The 22,828-nt window shown below is 45.9% G+C and overlaps 1 protein-coding gene across 2 annotated transcripts in view; it reads right to left on the bottom strand.

Moving 5' to 3' along the window:
* Positions 1-16,083: 16,083 nt before the first annotated feature.
* Positions 16,084-22,828, bottom strand: part of LOC111834893 (phospholipid phosphatase 3-like) — a 30,153-nt gene continuing 23,408 nt past the window's right edge. For both annotated transcript variants that reach the window (XM_023794708.2, XM_023794707.2), the window contains exons 5-6: positions 22,247-22,423; positions 16,084-17,825 (exon numbers count right to left, since the gene is read on the bottom strand). In XM_023794708.2, the coding sequence (XP_023650476.2) occupies positions 17,700-17,825; positions 22,247-22,423 (303 nt within the window). In that variant the 3' untranslated portion in view covers positions 16,084-17,699. The remainder of the gene's footprint in view (positions 17,826-22,246; positions 22,424-22,828) is intronic.

Raw genomic sequence — 22,828 nt, forward strand, 5'->3', positions numbered from 1 at the left:
CATCCTGTCTAGATGAAGCTGCTCTGCACCATTTCGAGGAACCTCTTCCTAAAGCAGGTCCCATGGAGCACCAGGCCTCCACAGGACTGCCTGAAGTCCATGAGCACCATGCTCACCTGTGATTGACTTTGCATCCTCAATTCAAATGATCAAAGTGCAAAGATGCAGTGCCAGTGAGCCAGTAACCTTGAACTTGTCTTAAGGGCACCTCTGTGTGTAAGTGAATGCCCTGCTAGCGTCACTTTCTGGGTGATTCTGTGCCTCAGAAGACCAACTCAGCCTTAGCATCCACCCTTCAAAGTTGAGTGGACTGGGATTCCTCAAAGGAAAATTGTCTTGGAACACGCTGAAGACACATTCCTCTAAATCACAGACCTCCTGCTTCTCCGCCGGTGAAGAAAGGTCAGTGACAGCATTTCAGCAAGGGGGAGCCATCATGATTAGCTAGCAGACTTCAGTGATCTTCTGCAAGGTTGGGTGCTGCAGCTGTTAGCAGCGGCCATTGGGAAGCCCCCATGTCAACTGTGAGGGGGCACCTAGAGCTGTCAGCCCCCACTGTGGTAAATAAGGCCCTTTTGTCCTGCTCACTGTCTGTCACTGGGGGGGGGGCTCCTGCAGGAATTTGTGCCTGACAGAGGTGAGCCAAGACGAGCAGATTAACCCAGGAGTCACCGCTCTGGACCTTTACATTGCCGGAATGTTCTAAACATCCCCAGCTGCCCCAGGGGCAGCTTCAATACACATTCCTGGCATTAGCGGCTTATTGCTGCTGACCAGATAAGTTATAACCAATGCCAAGGAAGAGGGTGTGGCCTTCCCAAGCTGTGGGTTCTCTGTACTGTGACGATACATGCGGCGCCCCCTTCAGGGCTTTGTGGGGATGTCTCCTATTGGTACTATGGTATTTTTCTGAAAAATACCTGATATCTAAGTCTCAGAATCCACAGAAATGCCCTGAGAACAACTATTACTCATCCATCCCATCCCAAGAGCCCTTGCAGGAATGTAGCATAGCAGTCAGTTACGGGTTCTATATATGTTTTATTATACTTATTTTATTATATTTATAGTCATTCCCAAGTGAAAATACCTCCCACTTATCTACTCCATCATCTTCAGCACCAGAGAACATTACAGAGATTACAGTTTTTACATACCGGGCCGCCCCTTCTCCACCGGACATTGGCAGGAGCCAGTGTTGGGGGGCTCGTAGGGGGGGTGTGGGGACAGCTGGGCTTTGAGCAAAGCAGGTGCTGACCCAAACCCGGCAGTGACTTGATGGTCCCAGTGTCACGTTTCATCCTGCGGTTTGTGAGGCTCCCAATCACCCCCCACCCCCCCCCCCCCTTCCGCTTGGGGAGGCCGCAGCTGTGCCATTCCATGAAGGTGGGGCTGCAGCATGGCTGGGAGGGTCTGTAGGGGTCTGAATGGCACTCCGGTGGCTGATGCGGACCACGTGTTTGGGGTTTCCTGTATCGGTTTACCTCAAGCGCATTAATTGTAACGTTTTACCTGTAGCTTTCCTCTGTAGCGTTTTATCTGTAGATTTCCTCTGTAGCATTTTACCTGTAGCTTCCCCCTGTAGCATTTTACCTGTAGCTTCCCCCTGTAGCATTTTATCTGTAGCTTTCCTCTGTAGCATTTTACCTGTAGCTTCCCCCTGTAGCATTTTATCTGTAGCTTTCCTCTATAGCATTTTACCTGTAGCCTTTCTCTCCCACACATCACCCTGTGACAGTCCATGTCACCACGTTGAGGTGCTTCGGTGAAACCAAGTGTGTAAAGGAACATCAGCAGAATCAACAGATTACGGTCATCCTAATGAACTGAATCTGACTGTAGGGGCATTCCAAATCATATGAAGGTCAGATTTGTATTAACATTTACGTAACACGGTAAACAATGGTAATACAGAAACATAGGATAGTCATTTTCACAAGTAAATCTTTAACTTTAGGACATTTTCTTTTGTATCACCTATATTCTTCACAAGACTGTTTATTATCTGTTTAGCATGTGTAGCATGTTCTTTGCACGCACCATATGCAGAGACCCGTGTGTCTGATCGGTTATGCCAGTATGAGCAGCAAACACGCTGGAAAGATGCCTGGGCTGAACCCTGTCTGTGCTTTGCTCTTACCGTCATCTGTGACGCGCAGCGAAGCACAGATATCCGTCACTGACGTGTGTGCGTGTGAATGTACAATGAAGAGGATCTTCTGAGCACACCATCCTCACTGGGGAGCGCCAGGAGCTGGCAAAGATGTCGTGTCCCCGGGGTGCTCAGCTCTCAATCACGGTTATTACATGCTGTGTTTGCATGAGGAAATACAGCAGATTACCAACCACTGTGATGTCACTGCAGCCTGAATGGCGTGACCTTTCAGCTATGTGGGAAAACATGATTTTCCCGGTTTGCTTTGGGAGTTTTGGGAAATGGGGCAGGAAGAGTCCCTGACCTTAAGCTAACGCAGGACGGCAGTTTTTCGTGCTGAATCATGAGAGAGACAGATGTGTGCCCCCGAATATATCTGCCTGCTCTGCTCACCCAAACTGTACAGTGAGCCTGCACAATCCAAATCCAGCTGCATCTGTGAAAAGGCTCGAATTCCAGTTAGCACCCATTTCTCATTCAGTACAACTCATCACGTCAGTTTATAGTTTTTAATAATTGCGGGTATAATTGATGACCATTAAATATGCATCAGCAGTGATTAGGAGTACACACAGATGCTAGACGTCACATGTTATCTGTAATTATACAGCGCACTGATTACTGCACAACATTACTCTGGCCTGCAAGCCAAAGACAAGTCCTGTAGTGAGTGATAACTAGTAATGATGTGGCAGGAAAACCAGCATTTCAGGGAAAATTTAGTTAAAACAACAGATTTTTCATGGTAGCAGTATTTGCTCTGAGAGGTGTGTGATGCTGTCCTCGAAGGACACTAAGCTCTGACAGGTGATCCTGCCATTTTCTCCTCCCTCTTCCTGATATGTAGCGACACTTTTCAGGGCTGTTCGCTGTGAGGTGGCCAGACATGGTGGGCGGGACGTCCTCGCTCATTCTAATCGGGGAATTCCCGGTCTGGACCACAGACCTCCTCATTTTCTGCCTGGTGAAGAAAGCCCGATGACAGCATTTCAGTGTGGATGGGTGTGAGCATCATGATTAGCTACCCAAGGTCAGTGATGAACTGCAAAGTTCGGTGCTGCAGCTATTAGCAGCAGTCACTAGGAAACCCCCACGTCAACTGCAGGGGTTGGGGGCGGGGGGGGGACCTGAAGATGTCAGCCCCTACTGTGGTAAATAAGGTCAATTTCAATGGGTTCAGGACCAATTTCCTGAAGCCACTTGTCCTACTCAGGGTCATAGGGGGTCCGGAGCCTATCCCAAAGGCTACAGCCACAAGGCAAGGAGCGACCCAGCACAGGGCGCCAACCCATTGCAGGGCACACTCACACACCATTCACACACACATGCAATGGGGCAATTCGGCAACTCTATTAACCTCAGCATGCTTTTGGACTGTGGGAGGGAAACTAAAGTGGACCAAAGCATCTCACAGATAAATAAATGTACTTTTGAATAGCACCAGTAGCTCAGCTAGCATGACGCAACGTCACTTACACACTATGTTACTGTTGGGATGTATAGACAGGCGAGTGCTGCTTGGGGTTAGGGGCATGAAGGATGAGCCAAGCTCACGAATAGCACACAGGCCCCTGGAAATGACCGGGCAAAAGAAGCTTCCAGATGTGACCCAGGCCACAGACGCATCAGATCATAGCGGGAATCAGAGCTCCAGGTACTGTAACCAGTGTGAGTCTCCACATGTGCATTTACGTGCATGTTGGGGAAGCGTGAGCATAGTGCAGGAATGACTGGCTATGTTAAGGTAGGACGCCTTTAACAGCTCCATGGGTAGCATAAAACTGAGAATTTAGCCAAGAGGATTAAACAGCCGCTTTCTTTGACTGATCATACAAAACAATTTCTTAGTTTCTACAAGAATCTCAAACGGAACGATCCCATAGAAAATGTATTGCATCTATGCTGAGGAAGTGTCTGAATATTTAGTGTGAAGAAGTGTTTGTGTCCTGTTGGTAAATGTGTAAAAGGGAGAGTAAAAAAACTCACCATTGAATGAACTTTGTTTAAGTCCATAAAGGGGAGGATGGGATGCCTCAAGTTACCATGACAACAGCACCTAAAAGAGCTTGTTCAGTCAGCACTGATGTTTCAATAAAAAAGCAGAATCCGCATGTGAAAAGCAGGGAAAAACGATGGATGAATATGAAAACAGACACGTTAGCTGGAATCAAAAAGCAAACGACGGTATTAAAAACTCTGCGGTCACACGGTTGGTTACAGAGCAAAACCCACCTCATCATGGTCAACCCATTTCCCCTCATTAAAACAGAGTTTACTAGTTTTTAACCGTACATAATGATCCTTGACATATAAGCGGTCTTTTTCAGGTTGTTTATGTTATAATGTGTGGAACTTTGTCAAGGAAACAACATAAAACAGCAATCTTCTAAAACTGTAGTGAGGATTAAACCAATATGTTTATTTACATTGTTGGAATTCACTACTCATTACATTCTGATCAGCTGACTGCATAAACACGACTTTACCTGCTGGAGTTATGTGTTCATTTTTAAAAAAGGTATTAAGAGCAATTTTAATGTTGCAATTATATTAAGATGAATTTAATCTGTCAGCTGCTAAACCTTCATCTGCCCCCCAAAATAAAATGGCTGCTCCAGAAATCATAGCACTGGTTTCAACAGACGGGTTACTGGTGTGTTTCTAGTGTGTCAAACAAAAGGTGCTTAGCTTTTGTGTCCCCGTATTCTCTGTTCACTGGGTAAAGAACATCTGCCTTTTCAAGGCTGCTAGATGCTTATCTTCTTACCAAAACTGTGAAAATGGGGAGACGGGAGGCAACTCCCCCCCCCCCCCCCCCCCATTTTCACAATGAGGACCTTTCTGAGCACGGATATACATATGAATGAGCACCGACTCTCTCACTGCTGGTCTATTGAGGCTTTTGTGTTTGTCTCAGGCTGCGTTGAGAAGGGTTTCTGAGTCTGCTAATCTGCCATTTAGCTATAGACGTGAGGTGCCTGCAGTGTAGGTCACTGAATTCATTTGCACTCACCAGGAAAGAGAGAGACAGAATACCAACAGAACGATCCAGCCACTCAGCACATTCCGGGGCAGTGGAAGCCCAGGATCCTTCCCGTCTAAAGGCAGCCATACAGAGCCTCTACGCAGGGACCAGTCCAGAAACCCCGGGAAGCCAGTTTCTCAGAGAAACCACAGAGATCTGAGTGACTCGCATCAGTCCAGGCTACACCAGCTTTCTGGAACATCAAAACAGCAGGGCAAAGATGGCTTAAACTCTGCAGTCCAAGGTATATCTAGGATACAGGATTCTGGAAGATCACAGCAGAGCCAGAACAGTTTCACTGTTAGTTCTTAACTGTTAAATCACAGTTAAGTTCTACAGACAGTATAGTTTTGGATTCATGCTTTTTTGCAGACTCTTGCACATCGCAGTCACCTGCAGCTTCCCAGATGTCCTTTACGTTTTATCAGATTTATAAGAACATTTGATAAATGGGGCCATTGTTTTATTACTCTATAACTGACACTATGTACTTTCTAATCAGCCCTCTCAATGAACACACCCCATCCCACCACACCCTGCCTCGGCCAACAGACACCTGTAACATATCTAATAATTACACTCGGGGAGATAGAAGGAATTTCCCTGAACTGGAACCTCTGTGTGTCAATGAGATTGGCCCTTGCTGACCTGTATTCAGTCTCTGCGCTTCCCGCTGATCAGAGCTGGCTCTATGGACCTTTCCTGCTTTCACGTAGCGTTTGAGTCTCAGTATGTTTATGACAGTGACCCACACCCACCTTCCTTGACCACATTTCATGCTTTGTAATCCATTGTTTTGCATTTTGACTCATTAAACCACAGCTTTGACCGCGTTGTTTTTGCCCAGGGACATCCAAAAGCGCATGTGAGCATTAATTACGAAAAAATAAAGACAGAATTCAGGCTGTGGTGTTTTTCCTGAAATGAATCGTAGGCATGTCTGAAATCCTCTCAGGATAAACAGGATGAACTTGTTTCCTCCTCGGATGATTGAATACAAGTATAGACTGCAAACGTGAGCCGGAGTTATCCTGTTCCATCTGAGATCAGCTCCTCCCGGTGTGATTCATGAGAGGATCTTCAGAGAGCACACGTGAGGGGGAGACACCTGACAGATTTAATAGAAGGATGACGTCTTGAGAAGGTCCACCTGGAGCTACACACACTTGTCTCCTCTGACTGGCAACCAAGCTGCCATGTTTGCGTAATATTAGCACTCGCCGGAGCGTTCAGTCTGGGTGTCATTTTACAAGGATGCAGCCACATCACGCCGTGTGTGCTGATGGTGATGTAATTTTCATCAATGGAGCAGGCCTTGCAGACGGCCTACGGGGATGTACCATTCAGAAACGAGCCTCAATCACTCCTGATAATGCATTAGCCAGGGGAAAAGTAACAAAAAGTCAGAGTGAAGATTGGACCAGCATTTATATGATTCCTCCCAGATAACTACAAACTAAAATAAAATACGTTTGTAACTCTAATGTTATGCACCTTTGCATGTCCTTGCATCAGTGTTATTATAGTTCTGATGTTTTTTTAGTTTTTATGTTATTTTCAATTTTCATTTGAAATCCAGTTTAGTTTTAGTTAGTTTTCAGTGTGCTTTTATTTTAAAGATGTGTATCTTCAGTTAGCGACCTCCGGGGCATTAACACTCACTGGAGCTGTAATGCTGCCTGGGGAATTAGCACTTGCTAGGGCATTAGCGCTCACTGCAGCATTAGCACACGCTGTGGCATTCACGCTCGCTAGGGCATTAGCGCTCACTGCAGCATTAGCACACGCTGTGGCATTCACGCTCGCTAGGGCATTAGCGCTCACTGCAGCATTAGCACACGCTGTGGCATTCACGCTCGCTAGGGCATTAGCGCTCACTGCAGCATTAGCACACGCTGTGGCATTCACGCTCGCTAGGGCATTAGCGCTCACTGCAGCATTAGCACACGCTGTGGCATTCACGCTCGCTAGGGCATCACTCGCTAGGGCTCACTGAAGCATTAGCGTATGCTGAAGCTCTAACGCTCACTGAGCATTAGCACTCCCTGGATCATTAGTGCTCGCTGGAGCATTGGCGCACGCTAAGGAATTAGCGCTCACTGAAGCCTTAGCACTCCCTGGAGCTTTCGCAGTCCCTGGAGCATTAGTGCACACTGCAGCATTAGCACACGCTGGAGTTTTAGCTCTTGCTGGGGCATTAGCATACACTGTGGCATTAATGCTCACTGGGGCATTAGCACTCCCTGGGGTTTTTGTACTCTGGAGCATTAGTACACACTGCAGTATTAGCTCACACTGGAGCTTTAGCTCTTGCTGGAGCCGCATGCTACGGCCCGGCTGAGCCTCAGCTGAGGGCACCTGAAAAGCTGTCCCAGGTACCCAGGTGCATGGAAGGACACTGCACACTGGGCCCATTTATCTGTTGGATATGGCGCTGTAATAATTCACACATACACCTTCTGTTTATAATCCAAGTAGTGAAGCACAGCGCTGGTCCACACCCAACCAAGTCCATTCTTAAAGCAGACTTTTTCAGAGCACAATCATGCCTGAATAGGAAGTAGTATTAATCATGTATTTATTTCACATGACTTTAGGTCTTATTCACCACTTAACCTGATTCATCAAAAAAATAAGCTCCATAAATTCCACATAATTAGGTACATGGACATTTTTTAAAAAAGTATTAATAGTTTCTCCACTCATTTTTCTTCGATTCCTTTTAACACAGCTGTATATACATAGGAAATGATAAATATACATGTTAAAAGAATAGGATTATTTGGATCGCTATTCTATAAGTCTTTCATAAAAATAATTGGCATGAATTTAGTTGGGTCCTGCAGCTCGTGTTCAAACTCAGCCTGTTTCATTTGCAGATGCCCCAGGCAGTGGAACAAACTGGCCTTGTTCCACCAGGGGTCCAGGTTCGGCTGTTCTGCCCATGAATTCATTGGGCACCTGGCACCTGGCCAGTCACTGGTTGTATGCCATGATGGACATGATGCTCCTCCAATTGGCACTGAGATCTGTTATGGGGCATTAGCTGGTTGTTAGACTGACAAGATACCTGGTCTGTTATTGGCTGTCTGCCATGATGGACATGTCACTCCTCCAGTTGGCACTTAGATCTATTATGGGGAACTGGCTGGTTGTTAGACTGATTAGTTAGCCATGTTGCAGGCCAGGGGGGCTGGAGGATGCCACAGAGCCTGTCGTCTTGTGGCAAAGAGTCCCGCCTTGGTATCAGTGATGACCTGTACGGCGTGTCTTCAGTCGAACCAGAATGATCATCTGGCTCTGAGATCTGATAGGGCTGACTGGACATGCTGAGTTTACTTTCACTGTGGCTGAACACCAGAACATATGCAGAACGTGGCAGTGCATGAGGGTCCTCGGAGGACAGACAACTCTCAGTTTCCCATAGACAATAATCTGTCCCTCATCTGCGTCTGCTACCTGCTGACCCCTGGCCTCTAGGTTCAGGCAGTTATCATTAAAAAAGCCTTTGATAGTGACTATGACTGCATGTTTATGATGCAGAGTCCCGTCCATGATGTGATGCAGAGTCCCATCCATGATGTGATGCAGAGTCCCGTCCATGATGTGATGCAGAGTTCCGTCCATGATATGATGCAGAGTCCCGTCCATGATGTGATGCAGAGTCCTGTTCATGATACAATGCAGAGTCCCGTCCATGATATGATGCAGAGTTCCGTCCATGATGTGATGCAGAGTCCCGTCCATGATGAGATGTAGAGTCCTGTCCATGATACAATGCAGAGTCCCGTCCATGATATGATGCAGAGTTCCGTCCACGATGTGATGCAGAGTCCCATCCATGATATGATGCAGAGTCCCGTCCATGATGTGATGCAGAGTCCCGTCCATGATACGATGCAGAGTCCCGTCCATGATGTGATGCAGATCCCGTCCATGATGTGATGCAGAGTCCCGTCCACGATGTGTTCAAAATCCCCTGTGCATGCTGTCCATGGTGCACAGAGTCCCATCAAAACTCAACAGCACTATCAACAGATGGGTAGCAAAGCCTTGAAAAATAAATCAATATCTTTGTTGTTTCTCATAAACATAACCTTTTGTATATACACTTCATGGGTACCAATTTTTGAAGTAAAAATTTACTTATGCTTGAGGAAAGCTCTACAAAAAAAGTCATCTTATGAAGAAAAATAGAAAGTGAAATGCTGAATTTTGTACAGTTCCCTAAATCAAATATCTCACACAACTAGTTTAGTGTCTTAGCTTCCAAGTGCCTTGGCAGGAAAACAAATGCAGCTGTTTCATTCGCTGTTAGCTGTGCTACAGCAGGAAATGGCTCTGAGCCTCATAGCTTCAGAATCAGCATGGCAGTGTTGCGAAATTTTGCTGCAAAAATATTTAAAGGATAGTGAAAAACAAAAGATGAGGTTAAGTGCTTTATTTCAGCAAATATTTGTATTAATAGGGTAACGTTGTCTTTTGGAGTAACTTCCTGCTCTCCTATTGCAGCAAGAGAGACCGTCTCTGAACTCTGGGAAAGTTCACAAGTGGAAAATGTGATTTGTTGCAGCTTTAGCGGGATGGTAACAGGCATGAAATTGGCCATAAGGTGCCAGGTCTCTGAGTGGGAGCAAGATCGCTGCGTGCAACACAGAGGTCACTCTGCCCAGCAGTGAACTAACATGAGATGCAATGCCCAATGGTGAACTGGCATGAGACGCTTTGTCTAGTGATGAACTGGCGTGAGACAATCTGCCCAGTGGTGAACTCACATGAGACGCTCTGCCCAGTGGTGAACTCACAGGAGACGCTCTGCCCAGGGGTGAACTCATATGACATGCTCTGCCCAATGGTGAACTCGCATGAGACGCTCTGCCCAGTGGTGAACTCGCAAGAGACGCTCTGCCCAGTGGTGAACTCGCATGTGACACTCTGCCCAATGGTGAACTTGCACGCGATGATCTGCCCAGTGGTGAACCATTGTTTACAGCCCACCGGACAGCCCAGTGACCCGAAAGCTGGGCTGGTTGGGGAGGGCAGCAGGCCAGCTTGGGCTCCTGACATTGATTGTCCATCGTGTCTTAGTCACATAAGTGTTCAGTGAAAAACTTGCTGAATCCAACCATTTGTTTTTTATTTTAACAGTAAGTTACACAACATAAGATCCAAAAACAGCCCTTGACAGCCTCGGGCAGCCATCACCGGTCATGTTGAACCCAGCACAGAAATAAACCCCTTAATTTTGAAATGTACGCAAATGTCCCAGCAAACGGCTACGAGAGTCTAATGGTCATTATGGTGCTGGGTACTGGTTCTTCACATGAGCTTGCAGCCCCAAAGAGCTGAGGGGCCTCCCCCACTCCCACCACCCCCCCCCCCACCCCCGCGTGCCAGTGGGGGACCATGGGGAGGATTTTCACGCATCGTCCTTCTGAACTTCATGCTGATTTTTAGCTCTACAAAAGGCGACTCTGGACAGGCCAGTATCTCACTGCGCCACACAGAATGTCAGGCTGAAAAAGGAAGAAAATGGCTTTTCAATTTCCATATGAACAATATGCTTTTCTTTACAAATAGGCCAACTGACATTGCAAAGCACAAGAGGATTGAATTGTACCTTTCAACGCCCCACCCCCCACCAGAAACATCAAGATGAAACTGACAAGCTGAGACCAAAACTAATTCTCATACAATGGGGCAGACGAGCTCTCAATAAGGCAGTCTTCTGGTGTTTTATGACTATTCTCTAAGAACCATCCGGAACATCGTACATCTTTCCTGATCAGGATGTATTTGTTCATTAGCTGAGTGTGAAATCCAGCAGTGCCGGAAGGTCCAGATCGCATCTGCAACAGGCAGCTGTTTGCTTTGGGCGCCAGAAGAGAGTTTGCATTTTATACTAGAAGGACTTTCCTGTGTTTGCGCTCCATCCACATCAGGAACATATTCGGAGATGTCAAGGCCAAGGAACATTCCGTATGGAAGATTGACATTTTAAATAAAAATGATGGCAAACACGACACCAGTGACGTGCATCGTATCACCTGTGGTCCACATCTTCATTCACACAACTTAAAACTTTATTTAGCACCGCACCCCTAACACCAGCCACGTCACCAGACCTCACCGTGGACCATTCGCTTCTACATAGGATTGCTTTTCAGAAAGAACATTCCAGAAAGAATGCCGTCCTATAATCTTTTCCTCCATGTAAAGGAATTTAACTGAAGCAGCACAGTGCAGAGCTGGTGCAAGTTAGCAAAGGCTAACTTCACTCACACTCATTCCCCACTGCTGTGGAAGCTACATATAACATATAGTCGTACTGTTTCATATTAACAAAAACTCCAAAGAGATGTTTAAATGTTCTTATTTTGGAATAAACTTGCATTTTAGCTTTTTCTTTTAATGTTTTGCTGGTGTGAAATGCCTCTCTTTTACATAAAATTTGCACATTTGTTATGTCTCTGTGTATTTGCGGTGCTTTGCTCTGTGACTGTGTTGTGTTGCAGGACATTCCAGTGACAGCGGTGGTTAATTGTTCCTGTTCCTGCCATCGGCGATTGGGTTGGCAGCTGTATAAAGGGGTGCTGCTCCCGTGAGAGAGGACACTGCGCTCTTCCATTAGTGATGCTCCGCCCAGTCACATTCTGTCGTCATGACCGCTTTTTGCTTGTGTGAGAGACAGGCATGGCTCTGGCATTGTGCCTTGTTATTTTTGTTATTGGGTCTTGTCATTGGTTTGGTTATACGAGCCATTATTTGTATTATTTGTAATAAACCTTTTGTTTTACTGATTATTTTGTTTGTCGTGTGTTGGAGGTTTTTCTCCATCTCCTTTTCTTTGTTAAGGTGTCCTCTCCCTAGACTGCCACTTAACAAACTTCAAATCTATTCATTTTGTTAAACAAAGACCCTACATAAAATCCCCCTTTAGAAAAACAGAAAAAGAATTTGGAAAATAGGTCAACTTTTGTATTTCAGCATTTGACGGATGTTTGGATGGATTTTTTCGGATCTTCGGTTGTGATGTGATGTGAAAATGAAGCGAATGAATCCCATAAACTTAATGGTAACATATTTATTTTTAATACACATACACATACATTCCAATAAGAAGAATATATTAATGTTTGATTTTATGAATCACAAGATATTGCAATTTAATTTCTGCAGCATGTCAGTGTAATAGATATCACTGTATGCAGTTTATTGCACCAATCAGTAAAGGGTGTGACATTAACATTGCAGCTATTAGGGTGGCATTTTACTGTAAAGGTACATTTTACAGGTAGATTTTAGCAAAGTAAAGCAGGTATTGACACTCATGGTGGTATAAAGGTTAACCATTTCAGGTCAGGTCAGGTTGGGGAGCATGCACTGGTATGTTGCGTTGTGACACCCACCACATGATGAAACACCTCAGGATCCCGGTTGGCGACCCCCCAAGCAGACACTCGGTCCAGTCCCACCCTCCGGAAATGGCCGTCTATCTGCCGCATCCAGGTGTTATGTGGGCGTCCCCTTAGCCCCGCCCAACAGCTCAGGTCCTCAGCAATGAGGATCCTGTGAGCTGGATCAACCTCAGGGAATCACCTCACATTGCCTTAGTGCCATAACTGATGCTACCTCACAATGCAGGTAATGTGCCTCATTCGGGACTCCAAGAGCAACCGCTTATTCGACTAAAAGTCAAATCCGCGGCACCCAAAGATTCTCGGAAGAAACACAATACCGAAGGAGTCCAGTCTTTGTCTAAGGTCGCTGAATAGCGTCCATGTCTCACAGCCATGTAGCAAATCTGGGAGCACCAGGGCTCAAAAGACATGGACCTTCCTCCTCAGACAAAGATATCAGGAGCGCCTCACACCCTTTCCCAGACCTTATAACTCTCCATGTTCTCCCAGAGTCCCAATGACTGCATTGCCACAGTACTTAGCAGTACAAATGCACAGTTTTTTCCCTGACAGATAGAGAACCGCTTGCAGGGCCGGATTTTTCATCATACCCATTTCAAGGAGGTGAAAAGATTTTTCTAAAACAATTGTAGTTTGCACTTCAAGTTAATACAAATTATTATTATTAACTGAAATACTTCTCCAGCTGTCCAGCCATCCATCATCTAACCATTGTCGTGGGAATAAGCAGTTAAAAGTAAGTAAATAAAATGTATTTATTAAGCACTTTATAAACATTTAAATTTTAAATTTTTTTATTTTTAAAATCAGAAACTGAAGAGGCAGTCCTGCTATGGGTGGGAAGACGGTTCAACAGCCTGGGTGCTGTTACCAGTGCAGTGACCCTTTGATTTTAACCTCACCTGAGGAACTGGCAGTAGAAGCTGCTCAAATGACCTCAGCAGTTTTGTGGTGGTGGGTTGATGGATGGATGGATTGATGGATGGATGGATGGATGGAAGGAGGAAGCATGTAGACAGCATTTACACAGAGTGGTCATTTGTAGAAGAGTGAGCGTTGACAGTGCATAGAGACGCCTGTGTGTGGCTGCACAGAGGGATTATTACGGATCACACAGAGCCGGCTGCGGCCACCCAAAGGGGCAGCTCTGCGCTTCCTGCTCTCAGTGTAAACCGAATGTCTGCATTGCGCGCTTGGTATTTTCTCAGAGAGTGATTGAGATGCATAACATTTACCTAAAGGAACTGCATAATGGAGCTCCAAGCTGCCTGAAAACGTCTGATGTCTGGAAGGCTTCCCCCCCCCCCCAGTGCCCTGCTTGTGGCAGCGGTTTCGCCAGTGCATTATGGGAGAAACTGCAGTGCACATAAAGTCACTTTCAGGCATTCGCACACACAGAGGGCCCCAATAGTTCTGCTGACGGTGCGATCTGTACACTTCCCCAGGTCGAGGAAAATGGTGCATGACACCCGAAAGCGGAATATCGCAAAGTACTTCCATTTGATTGTGGGTGAGTAAGAAAACGCCATTGTCAGGCTTTGAGGACTTTAAACCATTGACTTTGGGGGCCTTGGTGATGAGGTGAAACGCAGTCACACACACACACTGCATCTAGCAATGCCTACATACTCATGCTGTAGTACACCTCACACTATAAACAGAATGTATATACACTCACCTAAAGGATTATTAGGAACACCATACTAATACGGTGTTTGACCCCCTTTCACCTTCAGAACTGCCTTAATTCTACGTGGCATTGATTCAACAAGGTGCTGAAAGCATTCTTTAGAAATGTTGGCCCATATTGATAGGATAGCATCTTGCAGTTGATGGAGATTTGTGGGATGCACATCCAGGGCACGAAGCTCCCGTTCCACCACATCCCAAAGGTGAACTATTGGGTTGAGATCTGGTGACTGTTGGGGCCATTTTAGTACAGTGAACTCATTGTCATGTTCAAGAAACCAATTTGAAATGATTCGAGCTTTGTGACATGGTGCATTATCCTGCTGGAAGTAGCCATCAGAGGATGGGTACATGGTGGTCATAAAGGGATGGACATGGTCAGAAACAATGCTCAGGTAGGCCGTGGCATTTAAACGATGCCCAATTGGCACTAAGGGGCCTAAAGTGTGCCAAGAAAACATCCCCCACACCATTACACCACCACCAGCAGCCTGCACAGTGGGAACAAGGCATGTTGGATCCATGTTCTCATTCTGTTTACGCCAAATTCTGACTCTACCATTTGAATGTCTCAACAGAAATCGAGACTCATCAGACCAGGCAACATTTTTCCAGTCTTCAACTGTCCAATTTTGGTGAGCTCGTGCAAATTGTAGCCTCTTTTTCCTATTTGTAGTGGAGATGAGTGGTACCCGGTGGGGTCTTCTGCTGTTGTAGCCCATCCGCCACAAGGTTGTGCGTGTTGTGGCTTCACAAATGCTTTGCTGCATACCTCGGTTGTAACGAGTGGTTATTTCAGTCAAAGTTGCTCTTCTATCAGCTTGAATCAGTCGGCCCATTCTCCTCTGACCTCTAGCATCAACAAGGCATTTTTGCCCACAGGACTGCCGCATACTGGATGTTTTTCCCTTTGCACACCATTCTTTGTAAACCCTAGAAATGGTTGTGCGTGAAAATCCCAGTAACTGAGCAGACTGTGAAATACTCAGACCGGCCCGTCTGGCACCAACAACCATGCCACGCTCAAAATTGCTTAAATCACCTTTCTTTCCCATTCTGACATTCAGTTTGGAGTTCAGGAGATTGTCTTGACCAGGACCAAACCCCTAAATACACTGAAGCAACTACTATGTGATTGGTTGATTAGATAATTGCATTAATGAGAAATTGAACAGGTGTTCCTAATAATCCTTTAGGTGAGTGTATATATACACTATATATATATATATATACAGACACACACATATATATAGTGACTGATCCAGGATGTCTGAATTCTATGAAAACTATAATATTGATTATATACAGTATATCGTTCTTCGTACAGGCAGCATGGTAGTGCAGTGGTTAGCACTGTCACCTCTGGGACCTGGAATCGGGTCTCCATCAGGATTCCATGTGTGTGGAGTTTGTATGTAGGTGCACCAGAAAAATTACCTCTGAGAAACTGATTTTCGTTTCACAAAACGAGTTAAGCTCAAAACAAAGACCTTGTTATGGAAAAATCTGCACACAAAATTCATCCTAGGAGCCACAAATGGCCCAAACGCCTACGAATCTATTTGTCATATAGTTATTTCTGGGCGCAAGGTTTTCTGGCACCATTTCACGCAAAGTATAAAGGTGTAATAATAAGCTCCTTGTTTTCAATTCCAACACCCAGAAAAGTCTCAAGGCAGTTTGGTTTGTGTCAAACCTGATTTTCAAGCTGATGATGCCCCAGCACTCGTTAATTTGACTGCTTGGCTAATGGAAAATAAGACAGAGAAACAGGGTAAACAGCCACACATGAGTTTGTTTGTGATGAGGTTTTTATTTAAAGGCATATGTATTATAACTAAGTACATTTAGCAGGGGGAAAATGCTAATAATTTCTTTTGTACAAAACCAGACAATACAAAAATACTAAAATATATCTTTTCATCTGTAGTTGTAATGAGATTTACGCTCCTTACAAATCCAGAATATTTTAGTTTACTAAATACAAAATATAGTCAATCGATGCATTTGTTTAAGCAGCATTTTGTAGGTAACACAGGTCATGACACAAACATTTTAATTCATAGTGGATATATCTAAAAAAGTCAGGCATAATATTTTACATAGTTCATTTTTAGTGATATATACATTATTTATACAGTTATCAAAAAAAACAGCTTACTGTGTTTGAAATGACAGGACGGACTAAATAATATGTAAGACGCGCAATGTACGAGTTTTCTTTTCAGGGTTCTTGCATAAAAAGTGAAATACCAAGACAAACTGTACATTATTATGGTTAATAAGGCAGAAGGCACAGTATTAATGGTGTTAGATGCAGTTATAACACACAAAAAAATCCACAGTTTTTTTTTTTTTTTTTGAAACATAATAACAGACGACGCCTCTGCCCCCCCCCAGACGGACGGCTGTATTCGTGTAGCAGACTGACGTTCAGGCCCCAACTTGTCTGAGACTGATCCACAGACTGGGGGTGGCGGGGGACGGGGGGGGCGCTTTTCTTTGTGTCAGTTCCCAACATGTTGTGCCGTTTGAGTCAACGGGGCCCATCCCAACCAGCGGAAAGAGCCCCCAGCCCAAATGTGCCTACCAGCCCCCGGAGTCAATCCCAAGACCCCCACCCCCCCCCACCCAGACAAACAGCCCCAGCCCACAACACTGACCCCACCGTGGCACTCAGCCTGGGGGTAAACAGCAACAGGACCCCATGTCTCTCCATCCACCAAAGTCCCCTCGCCGAACGTCCGTGCCATAACTAAACTTACACTGCAGTTCTGTTTGCAGGCATCCTAATGGGGCAAACAAGTGGCTCATTTATGCCGGGAATCCTCGTTTTCCTTGGAAAAGGACAAACACCCCCTTGGCGTCTGATTAAGGCTTTTTAAATCATCCCATTCAGGACAGTGAAATGGTGACAGTTAGCTTGGATATAGTGCTGTGAGTTATTTAATATTGTTAAATTTTGTGCAGAAAAATATCATTCCTATTACTAAGGAATTTGTTGTCCTATATGCATACAGGTTTGGAAACAGAGGGAATGCATGACCACTTCTGTCCCGGGGAAGAACTGGAGCGCAGTGAATCCTCACCCCCATTTCACGTTTTCGCTTCTCTTTCGTTCATTCTGGTGATTCCTCTTTGCCTTTTCATCCAGTTATTTCCCACAGAAGGAGAGCCATTCTGAGCCAATGAGCCAGTAGCTGCTCTTCAAAGTCACTCACATTTAGGATTCTGGCTCTCCTCTAACGTGGCTCTAATGAACGTCATGATGAATAGTCTTAGTAGTGGGAATTAGTTCCCTTGCCTACATTCTAGTGTCAGACGAGGAGAATGAGCAGCAGTGGGGGCCGGCTGTCAGTCAGGTGTATTTTCCACGTGGTTCCCATTGTCCTGGGGTGTGAACCCCCCCTCACACAATGTTATGGTGGTTGTTCCTGTCAGTTATGTCTGCTGGAGGAAGAAGCTCCTTCTTCACTGGAGATGGTGGCGAGACAGTCTTAGCCTTGGGCTTGAAGAGGTCAGACACATAGAAAACCTGGGAGATGGGAAAGAACAGGATTAAAGGGTGAATCAGGCCACACGGTTCAGTTCCGGAACGTTCTCCGCTCTTCAGATACAGTGATTATACTGGCAACTTCCTGCACCAGAGGTGTTCGACACCAAGGCTGGAAGCTCCATTCAGCTGTGGAAAGAAAATGTTTGTCCTAGTACTATATTACACATCGTGTGAATCACACTGTCAACTATAATTGCACATCGTTCATTTTCCACCAAGATTTTGTCATAGGTCGTGTTTAAGCAAGAAATTCACTTTCTTGCTTACTAATGATTAATTTAAAGAGTGGCAGCACTCAAGGGGGTAGAATTTTGCAAGGAAACTGTGGAGGCTGGTGTCTCAGGGTCACAGATTTAGAATGACCGAATGAAACCACGTGTGACAGCTTTCAGTCAAGAGCCACTGATGTAAGTCATTTATTGTAAGACCTGCTTACTCAGACAATCTGTGTTTTTCAATACCACATCTGATCCCTTTATGATTTTATAAAAATAAGATGGTTTACGGATCGCGTGTGTCGCTGGAGATGGGGTGAATTTCCTGGTTTAGCAGGATACTGTTGATAAGTATTCTGTTGAGTATTAGAAACATCCGTTAACCACTATGGCGTTTAGGGTGAAATGTTGAGCCTCACCTCATTGCACATGTTGAAGGGTATCCTGTGTTTCGTCAAACACAAAATCACAAGATCTTGTATGTGGACCTCACCGCTACACAGATCAATTGCTATGAAGCTTCTTGATAATCACAGTTCTGCACCATGAAAGCGCCATTGAGCCAGGAATAATGAATAATGGCGTGCTTGAGTTGCCCGCCTTGATGATGCTCTGGACGCAGGGACACAACTGCAGGAACTGTTTTTGCTAGCAGGCACAATTCTGTCATGTTTCCTCTGTCACTGTCCCATCAGATCTGGCAAGCCAACTGGTGCCAGTCAGAAAAGCCAGCGGCTAAAAAAAGGAATTCACTTCCTGTTTTGTGTAAAGAGTCCGGAATCCCAGACAGAGGCATTCTTTGCTTCGCTGTGGCTGTAACACCGAGTGAGATGCCCTTTGGGAGGAGCTGAACACTGGAGAAAGGGTGTAGCAGGAGATGGGCGTGTGACATCAGCTGCCTGCCAAACACGAAGTGAGGGAGCAGGCTCAGTGATGAGCGGCAAAGTGGCCGTGTATCCCTCCCTCAGGAAGTGTCATTTGTGCCATTATCTTCTGCAGTATGACAAGCAGCACTATTCTATAACGGAGGACAGTTAATTCTACTCTGACATGAACGGACCTTTTGTGTACAAGTGGTCACACAGGACTGCAGGACCAGAATATCTTAAAGAGGCCCTAGACTGAGCTCTGCCACGAGAGGCTGACCTGATGAGGAATGTCCTGACCCCAGTGTGAAGCCTTATCAGAGCTGGGAGACTTCCTGTGTCGTAACCTGTAGAATGCAAGCGACCTTCGCCTCACTCTAGGGCCCATTGTGCTTCGAATGCACAATCAGCAACAGGAACCAGCTATGAGCCTGTTTGCCCTGCTCCGGTCCAGCTGGAGACCCCGCAGCCAGTGGAGGGGTAGGGGTAGTGGTTGGGGGAAGGGGAGGGCCAGCAATGAGCTCCAGCGGATGTTAGCAGAGCGGCGGCCACAGAGATGAGACCAGGACTGAGGCAGCCCGAGGCTTCTCTGCTTCTGCCTCTGATTTTGAGGTCTTCTGGCAGACGTGTGTGACAGTGGCACAAGCAAGTGACTGGAAGAGTGAATTCACACTCAACGGATAACATGAGGGGAGATTAATCACAAGTCTCTATCCATGATTACGCTTCTCCTACGGTGGAGAATATTAAGTATGGAGAAGAGGCGGGCTTGAGTGGGTAAAAACTACATTCAAGAGAGACTCGAAGAATGATAGGATGGATAATGTCAGGAAATATGTGCAGAGAGAAAGGCCTTGATAAGTACAGCGCGGAGCGGGGGAGACGGCCTTAGCGTGGTTTCACAGCTGCTTCCTCATGCCTGACCTTGGGGTTGGCATTTCAGGAACACGCAGTCTGCCCCCCCTTCCCGCTGGCGTACGTTAAGGTCACGACACCGTGGACAGGAAGCCCCACGGGATGCGAGGTACTGAACTTCCTGTCGAACCACTCTTAACTATTCCTGCCTGTCTGCGACTAGAAAACGTCTAAGAGTTCGCTTAGTGATTCAGACCAGTTAAAATATATGGCACGACCGCTCATGTAAATCAATGTGGCCACCGGCATGTGCGAGCGAGTGTCCCGTCACGTCATGGCCCTGCCGTTTAAATCGCCACGTCCCAGTGCTCTCAGGGTCACTGACACAATGAAACTACAGTGGCAAGTGTCCATCTGGCAAGGAGTGCCGAGGGCCACTATTCATCGAGGGAGAGGAGCCCAGCTGGCTCCTTCCGCGGGAACACAAACGCGAATAAGAGCCGAAAATATGGAAAACAGACATTCGGCTCTTCCTGAAATCAAAACTGTTTTTCAATAAAAAGACATGCTATTTTCAATTTTTCTGGAGGAGAACAGAAAACGAAAATCCTTACGGAGTGTCACAGCATTCAGGCTGCCATAGCTGTGGCACAGATCCCAAATGTAGATGGGGAAAAAGGTCCGGAAAGTTTATACCAAATGACAAACAGGGCAGAGTTCACTCCGACCTCAAGTTTAAGGTTCTGTATTTGTAACCAAGCCAGGAGAACATCCAGCCATCCATTTACTCTATCCATTATTCAAGGTTGTGGGGGGGGGGGGTCTGGAGCCTAACCCAGAAGCTACCAGCACAAGACAATGAATAATACAGGATAGGGTGGCGACCCATCACAGGGGGCAAGCATGTGCGTGTCTGCACACACACACGGACACACACACAGACACACACAGGTTTGTAATTATATCTTTGTGGGGACTCCATTCATTTCTATGGGGAAAAAATCACAACAACACAACCTTAACCCCTACCCAGCCCTAAACTTAACCATAAGTAACCAAACAAAATACAAGACTTTTGGCATTTTTAGTTTTTTGATTGCAGTCATAGATTTTTATAAATCTGAGTTTCCCCTTGTGTGGTCTGAAAAGGTGATCCACAGAAGGACAAAATCACATTATGGGGACATTTGGGCCCCACAATGTAATATATACATGACTCACACACACCTACAGGCAAACTGGCAAACTTTTGGACTGTGGGGGGGAACCAGAGCACCTGGAAGAAACCCCACAAAAACACGGGGAGAACATGCAAACTCCACACACGCATACAGAGCCAGGGCAGAGACTCAAACCTCAGGCCGAAAGGCATCAGGCACCAGTGCTAACCACCGCGCCACCGTGTCACCCAGCCAGAATGAAAAGGAAGACTCACATTAGCCAAGCAGCGGAAGACCCAGACATTTAGTTATGGAGAATGAGCCAATACGTGAGAAACAGCACATCAGGCTTTAAGAAGTAATACTCCATTGCTGCAGTAATGAGCCTGTCGGTGTCAATTTCTGCGATTAATAGCATGTCTGGTCTTGAGAGTATCTAGGGTGACGGATTGTGAATGACTGCCAAGTTTAACCTGGAGCACAGTGACAGTAGTTAGCCTGAGACCTAGCGGTTGGCTGGTCTCAATGAAAGCCATTTCAATTCATGAAAATCTCTGCGACTGTGTTTGTGGGAGCAGGGAAGCCCTGTAAAGTCTGATGTTTCTTAACAAGGACCTGATAATAAGAAAGAGTCGTGAGATTGAAGGATGCAGCGAAGGTGGCGGCTCTGCCAAGCGTGTGCTCAGCGGCAAACATCACCAGCAACATTCTCCTCATCTCACAGCTGGCTGCCAGGTTTATGGAGAGAAATGATACCAATGTGGTAAGAGCATAAGAATGACACACTGTTTTTCACTAGAAACATTAGCCTGCTGTAATGAAATGTAATACAGATGCTCCTCTACTTACGAACGAGTTACGTTCCGAACGGCCCTTCGTAACTTGAAATGTTCGTAAGTCGTTATTTAACATCGTTTTAAGGGTATATGCAAGTACAAAGAAGTAGGATGCTGGGAGTACGTACGCTACACTGCTGCGTGGTGGGAGTAGCGGCCAGAAGTTGTACTAGGCGGAATTGGCGCGTAGAAAACAAAACTGATGTTGTGGACAGGAAACAGGAGCCCAAGGGACACAATTTGGACTTAAAGTCCTCTTTCTTCGTAAGTTGAAAGTTCGTTAGTAGAGGAGTGTCTGTATCTTCATTTTTTTTACGAGATACTTTGTGAAGCAGATTTCTATACTATGCTAATGGTCAAACAAACAGGCACATCCAGAGGTGACGGGGAATGTGAAGGAGATGGGTACAGGGGCCCGGAAGGGAGGACATGCGAGGCCGATTGCGACGACCGCGAGGAGGCACTCACCACGCAGTAGGCCACGAGTGCGCCCTGCACGAAGCCCGCCAGCACGTCGGTGGGGTGGTGCTTGTGGTCTGAGACGCGGGACAGTCCGGTGTAGAAAGCCATCATGAGGAGGGTGAACTGCAGGAGTGGCCTCAGGAGACGGGCGCCGCGCCACGTGAAGCGTGACTGAAGGTAGAACTACAGGGGGCGACATGGAGCAGATGTTAGTGTTGCCAATCAGACATTACAAATAATAACCCACCTGTCCATCCATTTTATCAAGAGATTTTAATGGTTTTAATGGTCAAAATCAACTTCCAGTTCTTCCAGCACTCAGATGTATGAGTTAAATGAATATATTTACTTTAGTATGATAAGCATTAGCGGAATGTTAGATGTACGTTTTCTAAAGTTAATAGAATGAAGTGGCTCTTCTTTCTGCTGGAAGACCAAAATCCAGATGCTCTAAGCTTATAACAATGTCAAGCGAGAAGCCGTAGACTTCCTGCTTCAGTCTCCTCTCGCTGAACTTCATCACTTAGTTTTCCTCAGTTTCCTGGAAGAGTGGCCAGGAAATGTGGACTGTGGGTGGAGCACAGATCT

Source organism: Paramormyrops kingsleyae, chromosome 15, assembly GCF_048594095.1.
Source record: "Paramormyrops kingsleyae isolate MSU_618 chromosome 15, PKINGS_0.4, whole genome shotgun sequence".
Classification (NCBI taxonomy): Eukaryota; Metazoa; Chordata; class Actinopteri; order Osteoglossiformes; family Mormyridae; genus Paramormyrops; species Paramormyrops kingsleyae.